The sequence below is a fragment of the Poecilia latipinna genome, unplaced genomic scaffold (assembly GCF_001443285.1).
Source record: "Poecilia latipinna isolate Pla-1442-1.1 unplaced genomic scaffold, P_latipinna-1.0 Scaffold1770, whole genome shotgun sequence".
NCBI lineage: Eukaryota > Metazoa > Chordata > Actinopteri > Cyprinodontiformes > Poeciliidae > Poecilia > Poecilia latipinna.
Genome location: NW_015114386.1, coordinates 1 through 21,273, shown reverse-complemented (window position 1 = coordinate 21,273; position 21,273 = coordinate 1). Strand labels below are relative to the sequence as shown.

General features: G+C 39.8%; 1 protein-coding gene across 3 annotated transcripts in view; it reads right to left on the bottom strand.

Annotated features, from left to right (window-relative positions):
* LOC106965126 (septin-9-like) overlaps positions 1 to 19,477 on the bottom strand; it is an 84,385-nt gene extending 64,908 nt beyond the window's left edge. Inside the window, exon 1 of one of the 3 annotated variants that reach the window (XM_015061039.1) lies at positions 19,272 to 19,477. In XM_015061039.1, coding sequence (XP_014916525.1) covers positions 19,272 to 19,293 — 22 coding nt within the window. In that variant the 5' untranslated portion in view covers positions 19,294 to 19,477. Of the gene's footprint in view, positions 1 to 3,453; positions 3,546 to 7,327; positions 7,499 to 19,271 lie in introns of those variants that run through there. The other 2 variants (XM_015061035.1, XM_015061038.1) reach the window with 2 other exon arrangements.
* Between the last annotated feature and the right edge of the window lie 1,796 nt (positions 19,478 to 21,273).

Genomic DNA, 21,273 nt, shown 5'->3' with positions numbered 1-21,273 from the left:
CCTTAATAAGGGAAATGAGTTTTACATTTTCTTTTTATTATTATTATTATTTTATGTGAAGATTTTCTTTGCTTTTAATATCCCAGCATGCTGAATGATTTTCCTCCCATCTGTCTGCAGATTTAATAAATGGTTATTTAAATCCCACCACATTCTCTTCAGGTTTCACTGCTGGCTTTGCAGAATCAGTTCCAGGCAAAGTGCTGACCCAAAAACCATCTGAGCTTCACCATAACGATCCGTAAGCCAAGAGACTGTCTCTCCAATATCTGTGCTTCAATCTTTATATTACCCTTAATGTGAATGAAAAGGCATTTGTTGCAAATAAAATAAAATAAAATAAAATAAATCTCTGGTTGCATTTAAAAAAATATGACATGTGAAAACCCTTTAAAAATGTTACATTTTGTTACAGCACAATTAAAATCATCTGCGTAATTTATTGGGATAGACCATTGCATATTAATTGATCAAATAAAAATATTAGATGTGTTTCATATATTTTGTATTCAGATTTTTTTTTTTTTACTCTGATGCCTCCAAATATAATATAGTGCAACTAATTCCCTTCATAATTCACATAATTAGTCAATGTATGTAATTTTTAAATGTTTGGTAAAACACGGTGGAAGTATCATGCTGTGGGGAGACTTTTTATCATCAGGGATAAATAAGCTAGTCAAAGTTAAGAAGAAACAGAGGCTGGACTAATCTTGAAATCCAGTTTTTTACTCACTTTTTTGCTAAGACATTCTTATTAATTTCTTGCTAAAAATATAATTTTCTGAAAATATCTTTAAAAAAAACACAAGCCTCGCTCACTTACAAACTTCTCTACACCAACAGAGATTAGTAGATAACTTGGGGTTAATTGTCTTGCAAGGACAGGGTCTTCTGGCAGGAGAGGATTTTTGATTTGAGCCAACATTTTCCAATTAGAAATTGATTATATTTCCCACTGAGCCACAGCTACGCTAAACTTGATACTGAGCTGCAACCTAAGCAAACAACTGCGGCTGGAATGGTCACAAATTGCAGGGCACAAATGCCTGAAGGACGCTGGGAGATGAAACTAAGGAAAACTAAAATCCTACAAAACACGAGAGACAGAGGGAAACAGCCTGGTGGCATACAGGATGTTAACAAGTAGATCTGACTGACTGGGACATATTCATGTATGACAGTCGATTGCAGAACAAGAAGCTAGTGGTTGATTATAAACTGGGTGCAGCTGTGAGGGAAAACAAGTAATTGAAGTTGAACTAAGGAGATGGGAGAAATGGCTGTTAAACATGGGAAAACATGCAAACATCCTAAATACACTGACATAGACATATCCCTAAACCCAGACACACCAAAATCACTACATGAAGGGCTTAGATCAAAGCCTGTCCATGTGTTTTCAAATGTCCCAGTCAAAGTTCAGGCCTAAACCCCGTCGAGAATCCATGGCAGGTCTAGAAAATTGCTGGTAATAAATTATCTGTTTTTATTCTAAGTGAACTTGAGCAGAGAGTAATCAAACATTTCAGTGTCTTGGTGCAAACACCGCCTCATGCCATGTCTCCAAACAGATGTGAGCTGGTTTGGACTAACTTATTTCCTCCATTGGAATGTATTAATTTGTTTTGAAAATAATAACCAATCTAATTTTAGATCTAACACTGAATCCTGGGCTGAATCATTCCCTCACTTATGTTGAACAGACCACGCAAATACTGTAATTGCTCTCGTCAATAAGTTCCTGTTTTATTGGCTCGACTTCAAACAACAAATATCTCTCATCTTTTTTATCTTCTGCACTGTCAATGAGCAGATTCAACAAGTCAATGTGCTGGCCACATGTGACCCCACATGTGTCAGAGCATTCGTCGTATTGAATGCATTAAATTCATCTTCAACAGATTACAAAAGGAAACTGAGACTTTGGATGGCAGAGGCACAGGCACATGCTCAATAAAGGCGTATAATAACCCATTTATACCACACGGTCTTAGTTCTTCTGTCTGGAAAACTCCAGATGAAATGGGGCTTCTTCTGCGGCTGTTGCCAAGACAACAGGCTCAAACAGAAGTCCACAGCTCAGCCCGAAAAACCAGGAAGAAACCTTGACCGAGTGTAGCTTTCGCAAATAAATAACAGCAAGAGGCGAAACAATGCCTAACTACTGTGTTTTCTGATGGAGGAAAAAAATAAAAAATAAAGCTCCATAATTCAGTTCTCCACCTTCATCTCCTATCAGAGTGTCAGCCTACTGCATTCCTCCCCATCCCATAAACAAAAATATCTCTCTCTGTCTGCAGAATGGAAATCATGCACATGGAAATTCCATCGAACATATAGATAAGGGCCTGCGTGAGAGAGGATTACAACACTGCAACAGTGCCACCCAGTGGAAATAAAAGTGTCTGCAGAGGCTTGGGACAAAGTCACCCAGCAGTAGTCCCAGAGTTCTCACTGGCAGTCAAGTAAAAGTCAGAATGAAGCCAAGCCTCATTGTACAAACAGTCGATCTGGTTAATGCTAAATCAAATACCGAATGGGAATTCCCTAAAAGTACACATGAACACACGTGTTGTATCATTTTCTCAAACCAGAAAGGACTCCAACGGCCTCTACAAACACCAGGAACCGTTTGCCTACGGTTCGCCCTGATGCACACCATTAAGTTTCATTTAAACTCTACAGTAGCACTCAGACAGCAGGGGCAGAAAGCTGAGGAACGTCTCACCAAAGTCTGACCTCCACCCTAAACCTAAGAAAAGCAACACACGATTTGTGCTGCGAGTGACAAAAAAAATAGCAAATGCAGTTCTTCAGGTAAAGTCTGACGCTCTCTAACTCAGGAGTTTTGAGCTGGTTTAAAATCTCCACCGTATATACAAGGACACATGAGCGTCACTCCACTCCTACGTAACATAAAATAACTGAGGCTGACCAGAAGTAATCTGACAAGTGAAGTCATCGTCCCCCTCATCTTAAATGTCCAAGCTTGTGATTATGCAATAAAGATTTGATTCTGTGTATCTGTCTGTGGACTCCAGCTGTGTGTGTGTGTGGGGGGGGGTCATCTGTGATTTCAAGGCTGACAATCAAAGCGCCACTTCAGCCCAGGGAGATTAGGACTTGTCATTTCGGGAAGTTAACTCTGACAGCACATCACATGAGGTTAGCTCACTGTATCTGTTCAGAAATATTCTGGGTGATTTCAAAGCTAGCCCACAGTAGCTACGGCTGCCCACTGAATCACATACAGAGAGAGAAGGAGAAACTGACACACACACACACACACACACACACACACACGTCTCAGAACAGCTGTCTCACCACAAAATAACGAGAAAAAAAAAATCACAAAAAGGGAGGTATCTAGAGCTAAGCTTTCATATGTCTGAGAAGTTTCCTCCTCTGCTGTAAAAGAGCAAAAGAAGTATAGAAAGAGTCAAAACTTACCAGCTATTCTGTCTCGGTCCATAACTTAACGGCTACCTCAGATAGCCACATGTAACCTCTCGCTTTTTCTCTCCTTCCTCCCCTCCCTCTTTTCTTTTTGCAAGAAGACTTCCCCTTTCTCCCGACTTAGTCATTCTGTCCCCGTCTTTCCACCCTCTCCCCTCCTCCCCTTTCCTCCGTCTGTCTCTGTTGCTCTCATGTCCTCCAACTTTTAATGTTTTCAGCCTGTCAGAATAAAACAAGTGAACAGAACAGACATCCGCCACCATGTGTGAATCGTATGGAGTCGCTCTCTCATTTTTTTCTCTAGTTCCTTCTATACCCAAGCTACTCTTCTTCTCCCCTTTTGCCTCTGCTGCCGTGCTGACAGTGAAGAATTTATTTTTTTTAATAGCTCCTTTGGTCAGAGACAAAACAGACAGCACACTCCAGTGCTATGTTGTAATTGATGCAATGACTTTATTAAAAGGATCCACAAACCCACATGAATGCTACATTTCAAACACAGCGAGTCTGCTGAAATGGACAAGAGAGAACTCTCTACACGCGGCGGCTATAAGCACTTCAGTCCGAGAGTCTGAAGTGCGAGAGTCTCATGCATCAAGTGCATCTCAAGAAGACTGCTTCATAGCGCTCTAATAATAGGATCACTCACTCCTATCACTCACTCTCAGCTCAGTGCTTAAAGATTCGACTTAAGTGTATAACTAAATGATGAGAGAGAGAGAGAGCTTCTTCAACCTTTGACTCAAACTCACACATTTTCAGTGCCTTGCAAAAGTAGCCCTACTTTTTCACATTTTGTCAAGTCACAATGGCACACGTCAATTTGTTTTATTGGAATTTTATGTGAAAAACCAAGACTAAATAAATGTGCATAGTTGAGATCTGAAGGGAAAAAAAAGGATGCATGGTTATATTCAGTAAATCTGAGTTGGAGTTTAAAATGACAAAAAAAAAAAAAGCCAATTCCTCTCCTTTGTGTTCGTTTGTCGCATAAAATACCGGTAATGTATACTGATATTTCTGCTTGGAACATGTTAAGTTGTGGAAAACTTCAAAGAGTGAGAACACAAACACACATCACACCCAACTCCCCTCATGCTGCTCCTACAAGGTCAAGGACCACTTGGTGAGCTTCTTGACAAGAAAGTCAAAGAGACAATGCCCAGACGCAAACAGACACACGCAGACACACAAATCTTTCTGTCGGGTCAAGCGATCGTCCAAGAAAAACAACTTGCTGACTTCCTCTTCCTCTTTCTTGCAAAGAACAGTCCCTCTCAACACCCCGACCTCAAGATTTACAATTAGCTACCAAATCACTTTGAGCAAAATAAACAGACTCACACAGTCACAGAATGGAACAGACCTCAAAATATTTATGGACATCAAATAATCTAAGTTTTTCCCCTGCCAAAGCAGAACCTTTCTGTCCATATTCTGAGCACCACATCTAAGATAAATAAGCATAGTACGGCTGGCAGGTCCTACTGCTGAAACCAAGACTGTAGCCCAACCTTGGAACCCTCTATACTGTATAATGTCTTACTTGTGCATTGGTTGCACAGTTTTCTGGACATTGCAAACTGTTAATTATCCTATATTGCATACTGCATTTCAACTCAAGTGGCTGTGGGCAGGCTATCATGGTACACCAAGGTTTTACGAAGGTATGCCTTCAAAGCCACAAACATATTCCCTCATACGTCTCCTATATGGTTAAAAGTGATTTAAATAAGATGCCCGAGAAAGAGCTGAGGGAACCAAATATTTGTCTGTGTGCAGCAGCAGCAGCAGCAGCAGTAGCAGTCACTCCCCCACCAGAGGCTGCACACCGTCAGCTGGCTGAAAAAACAACTGCTGCTTCCTCACTTACAAAGACTAATTTGGCTTTTTAGAAACCCTCAGAGACTAATGCAGCGTTAAATTGATAGGCATTACCGAGAGCTCTTATGCTTTAGCACTTTGATCCATCTTGTTGCTGAAATGTGCTATGCAAATAAACTTGACTATTAAGATAAGATTGTTTTAAAGCTATTAGCGCCACGTCTACTAGAAGGAAGCCCAGTTAATTCACCAGCTGATATGGTTGAGTTCCGGTTGTATATTTATGCATTCTCACTATAGCTATGAAAGAAACTTCAGCAGTTTCCTATAAATTAGCTTAAGCTAAATTTAGTCTGTGATGTTGCTATGCTTATAACCAAACAACAGAAGAAAAAGTATTTTGCTGCTGAGTACGTCGCAGGAAAGCGGGAGGTTTACAGGGTGACGTGTGCGCACTTTTAAAAATAGACGCGTCTCTTTTGGCCAGTGGCTTTTTCTGCCCTGTGATAATTTTCTAGACATATAGGGCAGCAGCTAATCACTGAGTTTAAAAGAACAAACATGAAGCACAAAGCATCAGTGCATGTATTAGATGACTCACTCTCATTTGCATAGCCCAGAGTAAGACAGGCTTTCATGTGTTTTTGTGCATGAAATGAACAGCTGATTCATTCATTCATCCATTCAGTTCATAACTAATGTCATACAAACGCGTATAGTGGTACCTGCTTAGCGCCGGTCACAGTAGCACAATAATACATGGAACTATCAGGAAGTCTATTGATTTAAATAAATAAACATCTACTTGGTTTAAAAATTCGAACAATTACTTTTTACTGATAATGATAAAAGTGATTTTATTTGAATTTTTTTGGATTATGTAAATTATGCAGTTCATGTAGTGTGTGGTATACAATAAGACTTGAGGGTGACATTTGGACATTTGGAAATTGGACATTTGCAACTGTGTGAAAGTGGAGTAACTATAATCAATGGTTTTATGAACACAAAAGATTTGGAGTTGATATTTTAACATTTGCCCTATTTGTGTTCGCAACATCGTTTTTATTTCAGTGTATTGAAAAATAAATTGATTCTTTAAAGGTTTTTATTGGCATAAAAATTGATGCAAATTAAAATAGAAATGAGCTTCTCTGAAAGTAACTTTCCAACGCAAACGCCACAAATAACACAGTACTCTTTTTTAGATTGGAGATTCTAATTCATTGAAATCTGCTTTACTTTCGCTCCACCTCAGCTGCAGCCTTCATGACGACTAATCTGGATTTACACGAATTACAGATGCCAAGAGAGTTACCACAAGTGAAATATTAACTTTTAATAACCTTTTAAAATAGCCTCACTTTAAAATCCTGCAGCCTCCCCAGGAGTTATAAGGTTGTGGCTCTAATAAGTAAACTGGTTACGTGTTCCTGTGGTTTTATGTCGTCTGATTCAGAAAATATAAACTCTGCATGCGCTCCTCGCTTAAAACTTTCAACACCTTTAGTCACTGCAACCTGCAACCTACTGCCCTGTTATAGCTGAGCCTCAGAAAAACTCTCTCTCACACACACACACACACACACACACACACACACACACACACACACAACACAATGGCACAGAGAGGTAGATACAAGCTGAAAGGTTAGAGGTACCCAAGCTGATTTCACTCATATCAGAGTTTATCCTACACACACACACACACACACACACACACACACGCACACACTCAGCCTCCTATTTACCCTACCTTAGATCCACAAATACCAAACACAGTTTACGTTTCCACTCGATGAGGCAGATGCTCATAAGGCGCAGACGGACACGTGTGCTTGTTCCCTCATGCGAAACAAACTCAACCCCCATGCTGAACCAAAACGGAGAAAAAAAAAAAAAATGTCTCCCACATTGACCAGGAGGGGATGGTGTGCCTTGGGGTGAGCATTAATGTAAGCTGTCACTTCAGAGCATGACCTGTGGCAGAGCACGTGACACACTAGCTAAATTTAGTTACATAATGGTTGGACAAAGGACTCACCAGCATGCCAGCCAACGCTAAAGAGTTGCCTGCAGGGGAGCGCTGCACAATGATGGAGAACGAACAGCGTGAGGAAGGATAAGAGACAAAACGAGAACAGCGGGAATGCATGGTGGAGTGGCAGAAAGAGATGCATGATGGGAAAGAACAGAGGATAAGGTGAGGGCTTGAAGCATCCATGCCAGCAGATGTGAAAATACGCCTAGTGGCCTTATGTCGAAGAAAACTTTGAAACATCGATTCAAAACCATTCTACAGGATTGTCCATTGATTTAGTTGGGACTTTTCAAATCAAAATCAAATCAAATCAAATTTTATTTGTATTGCACATTTCAGCAGCAAGGCATTTCAAAGTGCTTTACGTCAATAAACACAAAAACAGAGTCATGCAACATTGAATCAAAAACATTACATTTTCTGCCAAGTCAAAGTTCTGCCCTTCGAATCGGTAGAAAAAGAATAAAAAAACAGCGGGGGGGACCCCAACCCCCCCCCCTTTTAAAACAACATTTGTGTGCAGCTAAAAAAAAAAAAAAAAAAAAATAGAAGAAGAAGAAAGAACTCATAGTTAAATTTTATTGAAATATCCCTGCTGGTAACTTCATGAAAGCCACCTGCAACTATTTCTCAAGCAAGTTTGAGGATAGCTCAAAGTTTTGACACAAGCAATTATCAAAAGACAGACATTCACACCGCGCTGCAAACACTCACTTGGTCTATGCATACATCTGTATAAATACTACTCAACAGCATTCCTAACTAAGCACACACAGACGCAGAGTTTCCCTTAAGTCTTTCATCCAAACATAGCAGCAGATATTTAAAAATCCTTTCTGCACGCACAAGACAGTAGGAGGGGACAACAGGGTGACGTGCTGCAGCAAACCACAGAAAGATGACTTCATCAGCGAGACACGCAGCACTCATCTTCCTCCGGGTTCCTCGCAATAACACTCACAGAGGATGAGAGGAAGATGCTGTCCGTAACACGGGAGTCCCTTCCTGCAGCTTCAGCACTCGGCACACACAACCTGAGGCATGTGCAGAGAAAACGCAGCTCTTCACATCACCCATCACTGAAAGGCAGGTTTAAAAGTGGACCACACACACTAATGCTAATACTCCCTTCTCCCTTTCTCGTGTAGCAACTGTGTATGAAGATGCGATGATTTTGTAAATTGCATTCCAGCATCAATTTTCTATGGACAGACAGCAAAAGTGTTTCAAAAACAATTAGAGCACAAACAACCCTGAAGATTTTACATTTAATTTTCATGTTTCGCTCTTTTCTACCAAGATGATTTCTTATCCGGTATTCCAATGAAAGCAGGATCATTCTAATCCTCGCAGACTGAAAGGTTTATGGATTTAAAGCTGCGGGGTAACAGTGAAAGTTTTCACTTTTGTAATATCCTTTTGAATTGCTGTTTAATGGCTCAGGGATCCAGCTGGAAAAGGGTTAATATAAGTCCAAGCCACACAACTTCAGCATTACCTCCTGTTTTTACATCTCTTACATCTCAGCGTCCTTGTGACCAGGACTTTCATAAAGTACAGTACGAGTCGTAATGAAGCTTTACTGGCCAACCAAGAAAGATTTAATTTATGCAAAGCTCAGAGCATGAAGGTGTGAAACTATGTTTGGAACAATCCTTGATTTCTGCTCTGCTTGCCTGTCAGAAAGCAGGCAAGCTGAAAGTGACATTTCTGCTCAGATAGCGATTAGGAGAAGCTTGTGCTATTACCTGCTGTTACAAATGGAAGATGAATGACTGAAAGCCCTTTTGCTTTGAGCTTCATAGAAATCAGTTAGTTAGAGATCTTTCACACAAGGTGTCTGTGAATCAAATTATCGCCAAGTGGCTATTTGAGCTCTACAAAGTTAAAAACTGCAAAGCTGTACAGCTCCATTGTAAAGCACATTTTAAAAACTCAATTAGTTTAACCAAAGCGCAGCAAAGCACTAAATCAGTGCCAACAGACAAAAATAAAATAGAAAGGAAAAACAATAAAAATCAGGAATAAAACAATAAAACAAAGACTGGAATAAGTACAATAAAAAACAAAACCAATCCAACTCACACTATCAAGAGCCACGGGCAGGTGTTAAGCCACACTGTTTATCCAAGATTACAGATATCAGCTCTTAAGATTTTATCAGTGGAAAGACTTTTTTTTGTAATACTTATTTGACCTGGTAGGCTGTTTATAGAGCTTTGAACTTTCAGCCCAAGGTGTTCAAGGAACTATGGGAACAAGAGAACAGACAGTGACACAGCAAATTAACGTCTTAAACGTGTGTTCACCTTGTTTTATTTGTTTTCCTTAGTAGTTACAACCTATCAACCTCTAAAACGGACATGCTACACTATTGTCAGACGGCGTTATGTGGTAAAAGTGGAATAATTCTGTCTTCTCCCTTTGTTGCAATTAACAAAAATAAAGGACAATATGGAGAAGTTCTTAAACAAGAGTAGTGAAACCACAATGGCCTCCAAATTGCAACTTTGCAATTTGTAGGTCACAAACTATGCTTTATGTGGAATAGGTCATGGTAAACCATTCAAACCAGTCTTTTTGACTATAAAAAACCGAACTGGGTCTACAGTCTTTACAAAAGGAGACCTAAATATTCTACGAGATTCAATTTGGGTCACAAATAATTGAGACAAACTGGCCATCTGGCATACTAGACATTTTTCCTGATGGGCAGACATGCTATTTGGGCCGACAGTCCCAACATTTTATTTCTTTGTACGTATTGGTCTGGCTGACCAATGAAAGCAGTAGATCAGCGGCCTAATTGACGTTGAGTTGGGTCAGTCACATAGTTAGACACCAGCTCCTTGTGCTTTTGTAACCCAGGTTAAAATAGCCTCTTCATAAAAACAATAGTAAATTAGATAAATAGGAAATAAATAAATAGGAAAATAAATAGGGAATTAATCGATCTTAAAATTGTTATTCTCTTATTCTGAAGGGTCACACTTATGTGTAACCCACGTGACTAGCTTCAGCCAATCGGGTTGCTACTTCTTGACGTGAGAAAGCAAGCAGAGAGCGTAAAGCAAGCAGAGAGCGCATAAGCAAACGGGATTGTGCTGAAAAGAAAAGACAGATAAGAGAAATTGACCACTCGTAGCTGATTTGCTATCTAAGACGAGTTTGTTCTTTTTATTTCTGGAGAAGGAGCTTTTCCCATATTTTTTCTCTCACCCTGACTGCGTTCGGGATCATTTTTTTTTGTGTTGTGGAACTGGACTTGGTGAGTTGAAAGTGTATTTTGTTTCTTTTGTTTGTTTTTGTGTCATTGTGTGTTAATTGTGTAACATTGTTGTTGTTTCTTCTTTTATTGTTCTTTAAACTAATAATAAGCCGACTGTTTTAACTTAATTTTCTTTGGTCTGTGGTCTTTAATTCAAACTACACTTCTCACTACTCCAGTAGCTGAACCTAGCTCTGGTCTTATTACAAATTTATTAACTGTAAACACATAGCGAGTGTTACACTTTGGTCCTGCCTGCAAGATGGATCTTGCAAAACAAAGAAAGTCAGCGCAAGCCTGTTTTCTAGCCACCGTCTCTGGGCTATTTTCTTCGCTGACATAAAATAACCTGTCAGCGTGACACCACCTGTTCTCGTCTTCACTACCGACTTCTGTTAGCGTCGGTGGTTACGGTTAGCTGTGACAGATGTTGCTGAGCTAACGGATCCCTCACCAATAACGTTCTCTCAGCGTAGCAGAATAATAGATAACTTTATACGAGACGCAGTGTTGGTGGTGGATTTAGAAGAGGATTTGTTAGAGAATAAAGGATTTATTTAGGAAAAAGTAACAAGGTGCAAAGTGAACTAGCTGGGCTGAGGCTTGCTATGCTAGCCTATGAATGCTATGAATAAGTACCTTTGAATAAGTTCAAAGCAGACCACAAAATAAATAGCAAACCTACAATTAAAGAATGACCTTTATAGAGGCACGCAAAATGATCATAAATTCTATAATAGATGTCTCAATGACGATAATAGTTTAAGTCAAAACTTCAGACAGAAGTTATTACAAAGTGATCGATGCGTGTTCAAACAAAATCTGTCCACAATTGGAAAAACAAATCGTGGGGATTCGTAGGACTGGCAGCACGTGACACAGTGCTTACACAGTGCCTGCGCGCAGGAAACAACGTGCTTTTCCAGCTTACAAAAAACCTCATTCATTCAAGCAATAACTCACACAGGCTCCTCTCTTATTTAAATCCCATTCTCGGGTCATTTAGGCTGTCAGAGGCAGTAAAAGTGCTGGTAGTGCAGTCTGTGTGTCTGTCTTTTCCTGCCTCACTGTGGTAACACTGCTGGCTATTTCCTTCTCAGCATAAGGTAACCATTAGACGTGAAAGAGGACTGGCAGCAGCCTCAATAAGATGGGATATCCTAAAAAGGTTTTAGATGTCTTTCAGGAAATAAGAGGTTTCTTGTTGCAGCTGATAAATAAGTGGATTCTGTGGATATTGCATAAGAAATTCATCATGCAGAGTTACTGTTCAGAATCATTTTAGCAGCCCTGAGAGCAGTAACGGGAATGGCCTCTAAGATCGTCTACACAAAGACATGCAAGATGTGTTGATGTAACAATAATCAGGTTTGTGTAATACGCCTAACGATCTCTACAAATTATGCACCGACAAGAGATTTGTGTCCAGTTTCGGATCTCCAATTATTGATTTTGATCATCAATAATTTAGCCAATTACAATTTCTTTTTAAGAACTACAACCGGCAAATGTTAAGAGCAGTGATCAATACATATATTAGCAACATTGCTGTGAAAAGGTAATTTAAAGCAAGGACAAAACCTTCGAGAAGTTCACATTATAATCTGTCTTCACTGTCTTATATTAGCAATTGGCACAGTTAGCATTAAAAACTGTAATCATTCTCCCTGTGTGTTCATGGGAGAATGTTATTTATTTATTTTACGTTAAAAGGCTGTTTCATTACCTTATTAAAGAGTTTTTAAAATTGTACATGAGAATACTGCAGTTTTATTTGCTAGTATCACTAAATCAGTTCTGAAATGGAGGTTCGTGTACTTTAGGATTTACAAAAGTCCTTTAGGTCACCTGCAGGTTCAAGTTACTTCTCCTTCCATGTGTCTATTTTATGAAATTTTATACTTCAACTTCCACTGTATTTTGCTAAAAAGTCAAAGTATTTTGTATTTTTTTTCTGCAGCAGTTCAACCTGAAATTCAACCTGCCACAGTTCTTGATGTTTCAGCTCTAAACGGCAATCATCCAGTACTGCCTCACATCATCAATAACTGTCTGGTTTGAATCCTCCACCTCAAAGAACCGTGCCAAGCTGCAGCGGGTAGAGCGAACAGCAGAGTGGATTACTGGCTCCGCTCTTCCACTGCTTCTCAGCACTTCCAGCTGCAGGGCCACGAAGCATTATGGCAAACTCATAATCATTGACTCTCACCCTGGGCAGCATTACCCTTTAACTTTTTCCATCCGCCTGAAGGAAAACTGAAGACTGTGACAAACAGTGGTCTATCGCAAACGTCTGCACCGCGCTGCATTACGTGGACGTTAACATTTTCAGGTAAAGTTGTTTAAAATATCTAAAACTGCCTGTTAGGTTTTCACTGCTCTTAAAGTTTCTCTACGTTTCCTCACCACTACATTATATCGTTTTACAACAGGTAAGGGAACTATTTGCTGGAAGTAATTTCACAGAACCTCACTTCAGCAAATCTAAGCTATTCAATCCCCCATTAACACATTAACACATCATTGTGAGGACCGAGGGCGAAGTGGATCCAGCGTCTTACCAAGGACGGGCCATGCGGAGGTTTAGAGTTATTTCCCTTCCTTCTGGGCTAAAGCCAAAGCCAACCCAAACTAAAACCAAAATCCTGCCCATCTAATTGAGGGGGAAGGATTACAAAGCATAATGGTGTGATTACTTACTGACAATGGCGACTCGAGGAGTGTTTACACTGAAAGAGAAAAAGCCGGTACAGTGTAAAAATGAATGATAATATTACTAGATGAGCATTTAAATATTGACTTCTTCTACCAAAGCTAAATGTGAATTATAGAGCTAGATTTCTACAACACAAGCAGCCCCACCTGTTGTAAAATCTTGAAACGAGTTTGAACTTTTGACCAACAAGAGTTGCCACAATGAAGCAGAGTCGGCTCCTTTCACGCTCTGGTCTCCACCGCTCTCTCTTCTTCCCACTCCACCTCATTTATCCGTGACTGCATGTATTCTTCTCATCTACAAAGTTACTTTTTATTGCAAAAACAAATTTAATCTCATTTCTTAGTGGTCTCGCAAGTACCCACTGTTACTCCAATGGCACGTCCCACAAAAGAACTCTTCAGTCTCCTCACAGTTCAGTGACAAAGCACTCTGTGCGGATCGGCTCCAGTCTTGTTTTGTGCAGCAGTAAAACATTACTTGTTTTTAAATAAACTGTTCCGTCTCGCATTACTAGCGAGATCTCTCTATTCCAGTGGAACTGAAAGACAGGGGACCTAATAAGCACTCAGAAAAAGCTCTCACCACTGAGGCCAAAGCTGTAATTTCCAGGACAGTGATGCCAAACCACAGGAAAATTTATTGCGTCTCTCTTTTGTCTACATTTCATCCGTTTGAGCTTAATATATAAATCTTAGTTGTGTTTTTAATTTCTCTCGCAAAAAGTGTGACATCCCACTACGTGCACGCTCATTGTGAGGGATTGCTGCAAAGTGAACGACGCAATGCAAGCGACTGTCCGCTGTTGCTACACGCTCATGCAGGAGGAGAGACTACGATTTTTCTCCGAATTTTTTCAGAATTATAATTTTCAGCATCATCGTTAACATCCAAATTTACAGTATCTGGTTCTTCTGGTCGCAAAGTCTTGATGCATGTGTCACTTCGATGACTTAAAAGTCGGATAAAGTGCGACACGACTGTTCAGACTGCAGATACTTCGAAAACAAAATACATCGCTGGTGGGTTTTGTGTATTTTCTGGGGTGAAACCATCGCAAATGGGCCATTCAGGCTGCCATTTAAAAGTCAGATATGGGTTGTATTCTTCTGCTGTGTGAAAGTGTTGAACCCTTTCATAAAAATGATATACACTGATGCCTGAGGCCTCTTTCAGAAGGATGAAGCTGCTTGCCACAGACATAAAATGGTTCAACAACCATTTCAGGAGCACATCGGGCGAACATTTTGGACAAACTAATCCCATCCGTGGTGGCCCACCTGAACCAGCTCCGATTTTCTTGATACAAATGTATCAAACACCTTAAAGGTTTCATTTGCAGCAGCACCAAATAAGATAAGAACACAAACGCTACTGCTTGTCCTACATTTGATATCAAGCTTGTTATCGCAGTGACGCTCTAATTACAGTGACCTTATGCGTTTCCGATGGCATCTGCTCCAACATCAGGTGTTTCCTAAACGAACATGAGGCCAAATCATTCACAGCCGACTTGCTGCTCATCACGATAAGCAGCAGTGGCATGGCTCGTGTTCGCCCCTGTTGTTCACAGGGGGCTTTGTTGAGCTTAAAACGTCATCAACGGCCGCCTCTATTTATAACCGAACTCTTACACAGTGGCAGGATGATGTCATGCTCACATGCGTGGATGTGCACACACAAATGCAGGGGGGGTATATGAGACAGCTCATCAGCGGGGAGAGAGGTCTCCTTTGTTGGAGCGTGCTTTGCAGAGGTATGGGTCAGCGTTTCAGAGCCCTGAGCCACGCTTACTCAGAACGCAATCACAGCTGTGAGGACAGATAACCGGGAGACACAACCCCGAGAGACAGAACAGAAACCATATGTCGTTTCACCCAGTGATGGGAGGGAGCGCATTAGGCTATTAGCTTATCTCAGAGCAGAAAGTCAACTGAGAGAAAAACTTTAGCTAAGTAGTTGGGTTCTAATGCAGCTCCGCGGGGCCAACAGCCAGCTTTTCTTCTAACCAACAAAGAATAAAAAAAGTGGTTTCATACTTAAGCACGGAGTCTTTGGGGAGATAAGGGTCATATTATGCAGCGAGCCGGGCCACTCGGCACTAAGGTGATAAAAAAAAAAAAAATAGTCAATGAACGACAGTTTCATTATCACAGGGGGTTGTAGAGAATGCACTGGCAGGCCGGGCCAGAGTGTGACTCAGACATAAGGGAATCCAGCTTAGCTATCACTGAAGAGGCATTGTTAAGCAGAAATAAAGAGCAGTATTGACTCCCCTCATCTGCTCGTTCTCTTGAGGACGCGATGGTGAGGTTTAGTGGGAGGATGAATGATGAGCCTCAGACTGCGGTTACAAGGTTTGATGCATTTATACAAAGTTTTTGATACTGTCCCAAGACGTTCTTCAAAGTAAGTTGGAGTATATTGGTCATCGTAGCACTTAATGCCAAATGACTCAGAAACAGACCTTTCAAACAGAATGCTATTAACAATATTTCATGTCGCTGTGCAAATAGAGCGACATCAGATTTAAAATATGAGGTTTTCTGCTGGTTTGTTTTGCAAAACTGCAATGAAAAAAAAATTTCTTTCATATCCCGAGTCTCACAATCAACAACAACCGAATGTTGCCACTGGCGCAAACCACGAAGAGGGAGACAACAGGAAGTAGGTGAAGGACCACTGTGTGGCATATTTCTCGATGACATCGTGTGAAATCGTATGATTTTAATTGTTTCTTAATTAGCACCACAATTATGAAATTGTGTTTTTTCGACATTAGCAGAATATTGACAAAGTTTTGCACACATTTGTAATGCAAATGCAGCTACTGTGAGGCTGGGCTGAACACTGAACACTTTTGCAAGACACTGTATATAAGCAGGCTCAGTCGTGGCTGTTATTCTTTCACCACTCTAAAATGTTTAGTCCAAACTAAAATAAGGAATTATAGGATCTTAAAAAAAAAGCAATGCTAAATTGAGAAAAAATAAATTTAAGCTCAGACTAATAAGAACAAGCAGCACCAGAGAACCCTGTTCCAGCTGAGGACAAGCCTGCTTCAGAAAAAAAAAAGAAGAAAATCCATCCAAGAAAATATACAGCACAGCTCACTGAAATCTTTCATGCGTAGGAAGAAAAAAGGGAATAAAGGCAGGAAAGTAAGAGTGCATTTACTCCCCTGGGTCTGCCTGCTCATGCTCTTTACTCAAGGGTCACACATGAAGCTGCACGAGAACATGGGCGCATCCAGTTCATTAAGTCCAACAGGCTCCGGGTCCCTGTGGACTTTGCTGCATAAAAACAGCAAATAATTATTAGAGGTAAAAGGTAAAAATGAGACTTCCTCCACTTTGAGATGGTCCTGGTAGTTTTTGGTCAGATTTATGACATTTCAATCAGAGATTAACCCGTATTTTCAGGATGCCACTGAAACAACGTGTTGTCTCATTGCCAGTTTTGGGCGAGTTACCCAAACTTTTACCGTTTGGTGAATAAATGAACGTTGATTGTTTTGCTTTTGTTTGTTTGTTTTTCTTTTTTTCAAATTCAGAACTGATTTACCGTTGCTTTTATTTCAAATTCAATCCAACTTTTTACATCTGTAAACTCCACACTGATCAAATCTTTTTCTCGGGGTAAGCCAGTTCAATCATTAAAAAAAAGCAATAACTTCAAATTGAGTTCTTTCTCAGTTCAGCCATGAAATTCACCTGCTTGACCTATAACGTGACACCTTGAGGTCATAATGCTGCATGGACAATGTTTCTGAAATGCAGCCTGTGGTTGCCAGGTCTTATGCTTTCTCCTCCACAAAGGATAGATCAAAAAGCAAAGCGGCCTCTCAGTTCAAACGCTTGCTTTATCCAGTGAGACAAGATTCCCATCCTGCTGGAAACGTTTGTAGATGTGGGCAGTTTTCTGGGGGAAACTCATGCCAAACATCAAGACAGAAACCTGCTCTCATCCATGCATCAGATGTGACGTGGCAGTCAGACCACCCGCATAGCTAACAACTCAAGAGTGAGAAAAAAATAAATCTCAGAGTCAGACTCTGTGAGAGTGTTTGTATGGTGATGCTGTGTCATGGCAGTGAAACACCCCGGAGACAGAAACTGCAAGTTATTGACCAGCATGCCACCTTTACTACCAAACTTATTTTCCCAAAAATGGGAAAATATCCAAGCTCTAACATTAGGGAAATGATTTGAGAAATATGAAATTGCATCATCATCAGGTTCATTTACTCACCAGAACTGCATTGCTTTAGGACAATGGACACCCTTTCTGTTGGTTTGAACTTACCTCATTTGGAAATTAAAATTAGTCTTTTGTTGCTTTGTTATTAGCGGTGGAAGGGTTTTAATACTGGAAATGTGTCTTTTTATCCAGAGCAGCATTCAACAAACAAACAAGTTGTGGGATTTTATCTTCTTAATGTTTACGAATATACCAAAAACATAGATTTTTGTGTTTTCAAATGGCCTGTCGAGGGTTGGAACTCCTGCTGTAAAATCCAAAGTTTGTCATGAGAAGACACTTTTTGGGGGGGATAATCTTGACTACATGCTGAAGCCTATTTTAGCTTATTGCTAGGATTAGTGTGTAGAATTAGAAAGCCTAAGTGCAACATTTTGTCTGTGTGACCCACATTTATGTGTTTGCATGTCCCCAGAACCAGAAATAGAGCTGCTGGGTGAAAAGGTCTGTTGAGCCTGCAAGGATTTATTCTCACATCACGTGAATATTTTTGTGCTTTCCAAACAAACACATTTATTTCATTTGATTTATTTATTCTGTCTGATTCCTGGTCTGCTGAAGAGATCCAGCACTGTTATAATACTTAAAAAGCTGAATTAGATTCAGTTTCCTTATATTTCCTCTCTGTGGCTGAATCCTGTCTGCCTGGTGAAATTACGTCATGAAGAACAGAGTTTTATTTCCAAAGCCATAAGAATGAGACCAACTCAAAAGTAAAGGACGGTGGGACGATAGTCTAAGTTAGCATTTATTTTAGATTGATTTGTTTGTTAAATAAATTGAATAAGAAACAATAAAGGCTTGGTCATTTTTCTCACATTATGACTTTTTTTTGGGTGAAAATTGGAGCAGCATTTTTCTCGGAAAAATGAAAACCATGAATCCTTTTGTCACACTACACATGATGCAACAACATATGGACGCCTCCGGTTGTAATGTGTCAAAATGAGGAAATCTTTATGGCTCATGAATGCTTTTCCAAGGCACTTCCGACTCCTGAACTCTTACAATGCCTCTCAAATAATATCCATGCAACCTGATATTATGAGAAATCAGACATTTAAAAAGCGAAGCCAAACGGACACACAGGCACGCATCATGACTCAAGACAGAGAGCGCAGCCCGGAGGAGTCGATGCGTTCAAACAGAAGGTCAGGAAGAAAAGGATGGATGATGATGATGATGGTGATGATGGTGATGATGACACTCAGGATGGCACATAAGACCGCAGAAGCCAAGAGACCCAGAAGGGGTTTCCTGAGGGACATACACTCATCTGTATAACAAATTAGCCCAAAACAACAGAGGTGATGATGTCTAAAAGAGTATGACAAGTTGGAGCCAAAAAAAACAGAACAGCTCAAGAGAAGAAAAAAATAAAGGTTAAGAAGAGCATCAGCAGTAATTTGTACATAGATTGCACATTATGAGTTCTAATCTTGATTTTACTTATTTAATTTAGATTAAAAACACATTTAAATTGGAGTATTATTTACAATGCATTTTATCCAATCTTATATCAGATCTGCTATATTACCAGAAGATTAAAAACAAATTGAGACATAATCATTCCTGTACCAATATACACCAATTAACAATCAACATAAATACATGAAGGCACGTAATTAATGACTTTCTGCATGACATCCATATATGTTATCACTAAGTCCCGAGATGAAATTTGTTTCTGATAATATTTGTACCTGGATTGGCGGTCTTCTTCATGCTTCCGGTGAGTTAACTTCTCGTAGTCGTCTGAGGAAAAAGCAGCGTCTTTGTCTCCAGAGGAAAACTTTGGACTGTCCCTTTCCTCCGGTTCCTTCAACCCAAAAGCCAGGAGGACTTCACTGTTATACTTCTCTGTTCTGGCTCAGCTGATCCGAGTGCGTAATGACGTCCTTCCACTGCAGGCAAACGCAGATGTAAATATGACGCGTACTTCAGAGTGAAGCTGACCGTTTTGGGGCCGCGATGAAAGGAAATCAGAGCGCATGACGGGGAGGAGAGGGAGAGAGGGGGGGCAGAGCGCAGCTGACGCGCTTTTACGCACGGATCGCAGTCGGACACAGCTCTGGTGCGGAGCTGCTTCCATGGTCACCCCTGTACATACATGCTGAATTATAAGCCTGCCATAGTGTGTGTCACATTTATTGACAAGTTTGGTAAAATACATTCATCTCTCATTACGGCTGAACTCTGAACATTGTAGAAAAGTCTAACTTTTCAAAAAATATATATCAATTTTTGTGGTGGAATATATCTTCTCTTTGGCAATAACGTGTTGTATTAGAATAACTGACTCTCCAGATATTCTACCACTTTTAATGCTTTGAACACCAACATTTTCCCTACTAGACAGTTCAGAAGATACACAGAGAGAATGATCTTTGATTATTCCTTTTTATTGTCTTCTCTTTTGCAGTCTTTATTGACATAGGACTATGTACACTAATCTCACAAAAGGTAGCGTCGACATCTGCACCAGATTTAGCAATTGGTACATTTCCATTTTCAATCATTAAGGCAAACACAACAAAAAATAATGTATACGGCATACATATAATATAAAATCATAAAAATCACAAACTCGTAACTCACACATTGCAAAAATATATGCATTTTGTTTTATTTTTCATAGATATTGTGATTTTTTAATGCAGAACATGAAGTACAGTCGAGAGTTGCTTACATTGGTCAATCAAACTTCATAAACAGAAAAGGTATGGGGCTTTACAATAGCTTTAAACCTAACTGGAGAGTTTTTCCTTCCTTACTGGTCCTGAAAGAGCTCGTCCCATGGTGTTCCTACATGATTTAGATCTATGGGCTGAGATGGCCACGGAAGAGGATTACTTTTATGCCTAATTAATCATTTCTGTGCTGATTTGGTTTGACAATCTGGATTTAAAAAAAAAAAAATAACAAAAAAATATTTCCAGGTTTTAGAGAAACATTCTGTAATTTATTCTAAAACCTGGTATTTCAAATAGTTCATGATGCTATGTAATCTGACAAAGTGTGCAGAACAAACAGGCCCACAGCACCACACATCCTCCATTATTCCCAACAGGCATGAGGGGCTTTTCCACATATTTTGCCAAATTTCAAACCAGACTTACTTGGAGTGTTTTACTGTAAAGCTTAATCTGTGTCCCATGACATGATAGCACATGGTTCCAGTTGTTCCTGGTTGGGTTGAGAAAACTTCCCACTTACACTTTTAATTTGGGTACATTTTTACATTTCCTAAGGAAGGTGGAATCTACTGCTAAATCAAAATTAAGATGGTTAGTTTAAAGAATGTGTTGGTTTTGTTTGTTTGTTTGTTTTAAACATATATTTCTTCTCTCCCTTACTGAATCCTCCTAGGGCAGATTATTTACAATTTCCAGTGAGTTTATGCTGCTGAATTAAAGATGGATTCATTTTAAGACATTTTTCACATTTTTGCCATGTGGGATCCACAATTTTCAAAGTGAAATCTCACATTTATAGACATGTCGATTGTGCAGCGCGTTCCACAGTGTCTGATTTTATGAATGAATGTGTTGCTGTGAAATAACTGTGAAATGCTGCCCTCTTCTGGTTGAAATTGAAATTTGTTTAAACTGTATTTTGACGGACTCTTTTTTACTACTCTTGTTTTCAAAAAATTTTGAATCACACAGTATATATGGTTCTTCTTTACAAGAGCTGTTAAGGTGA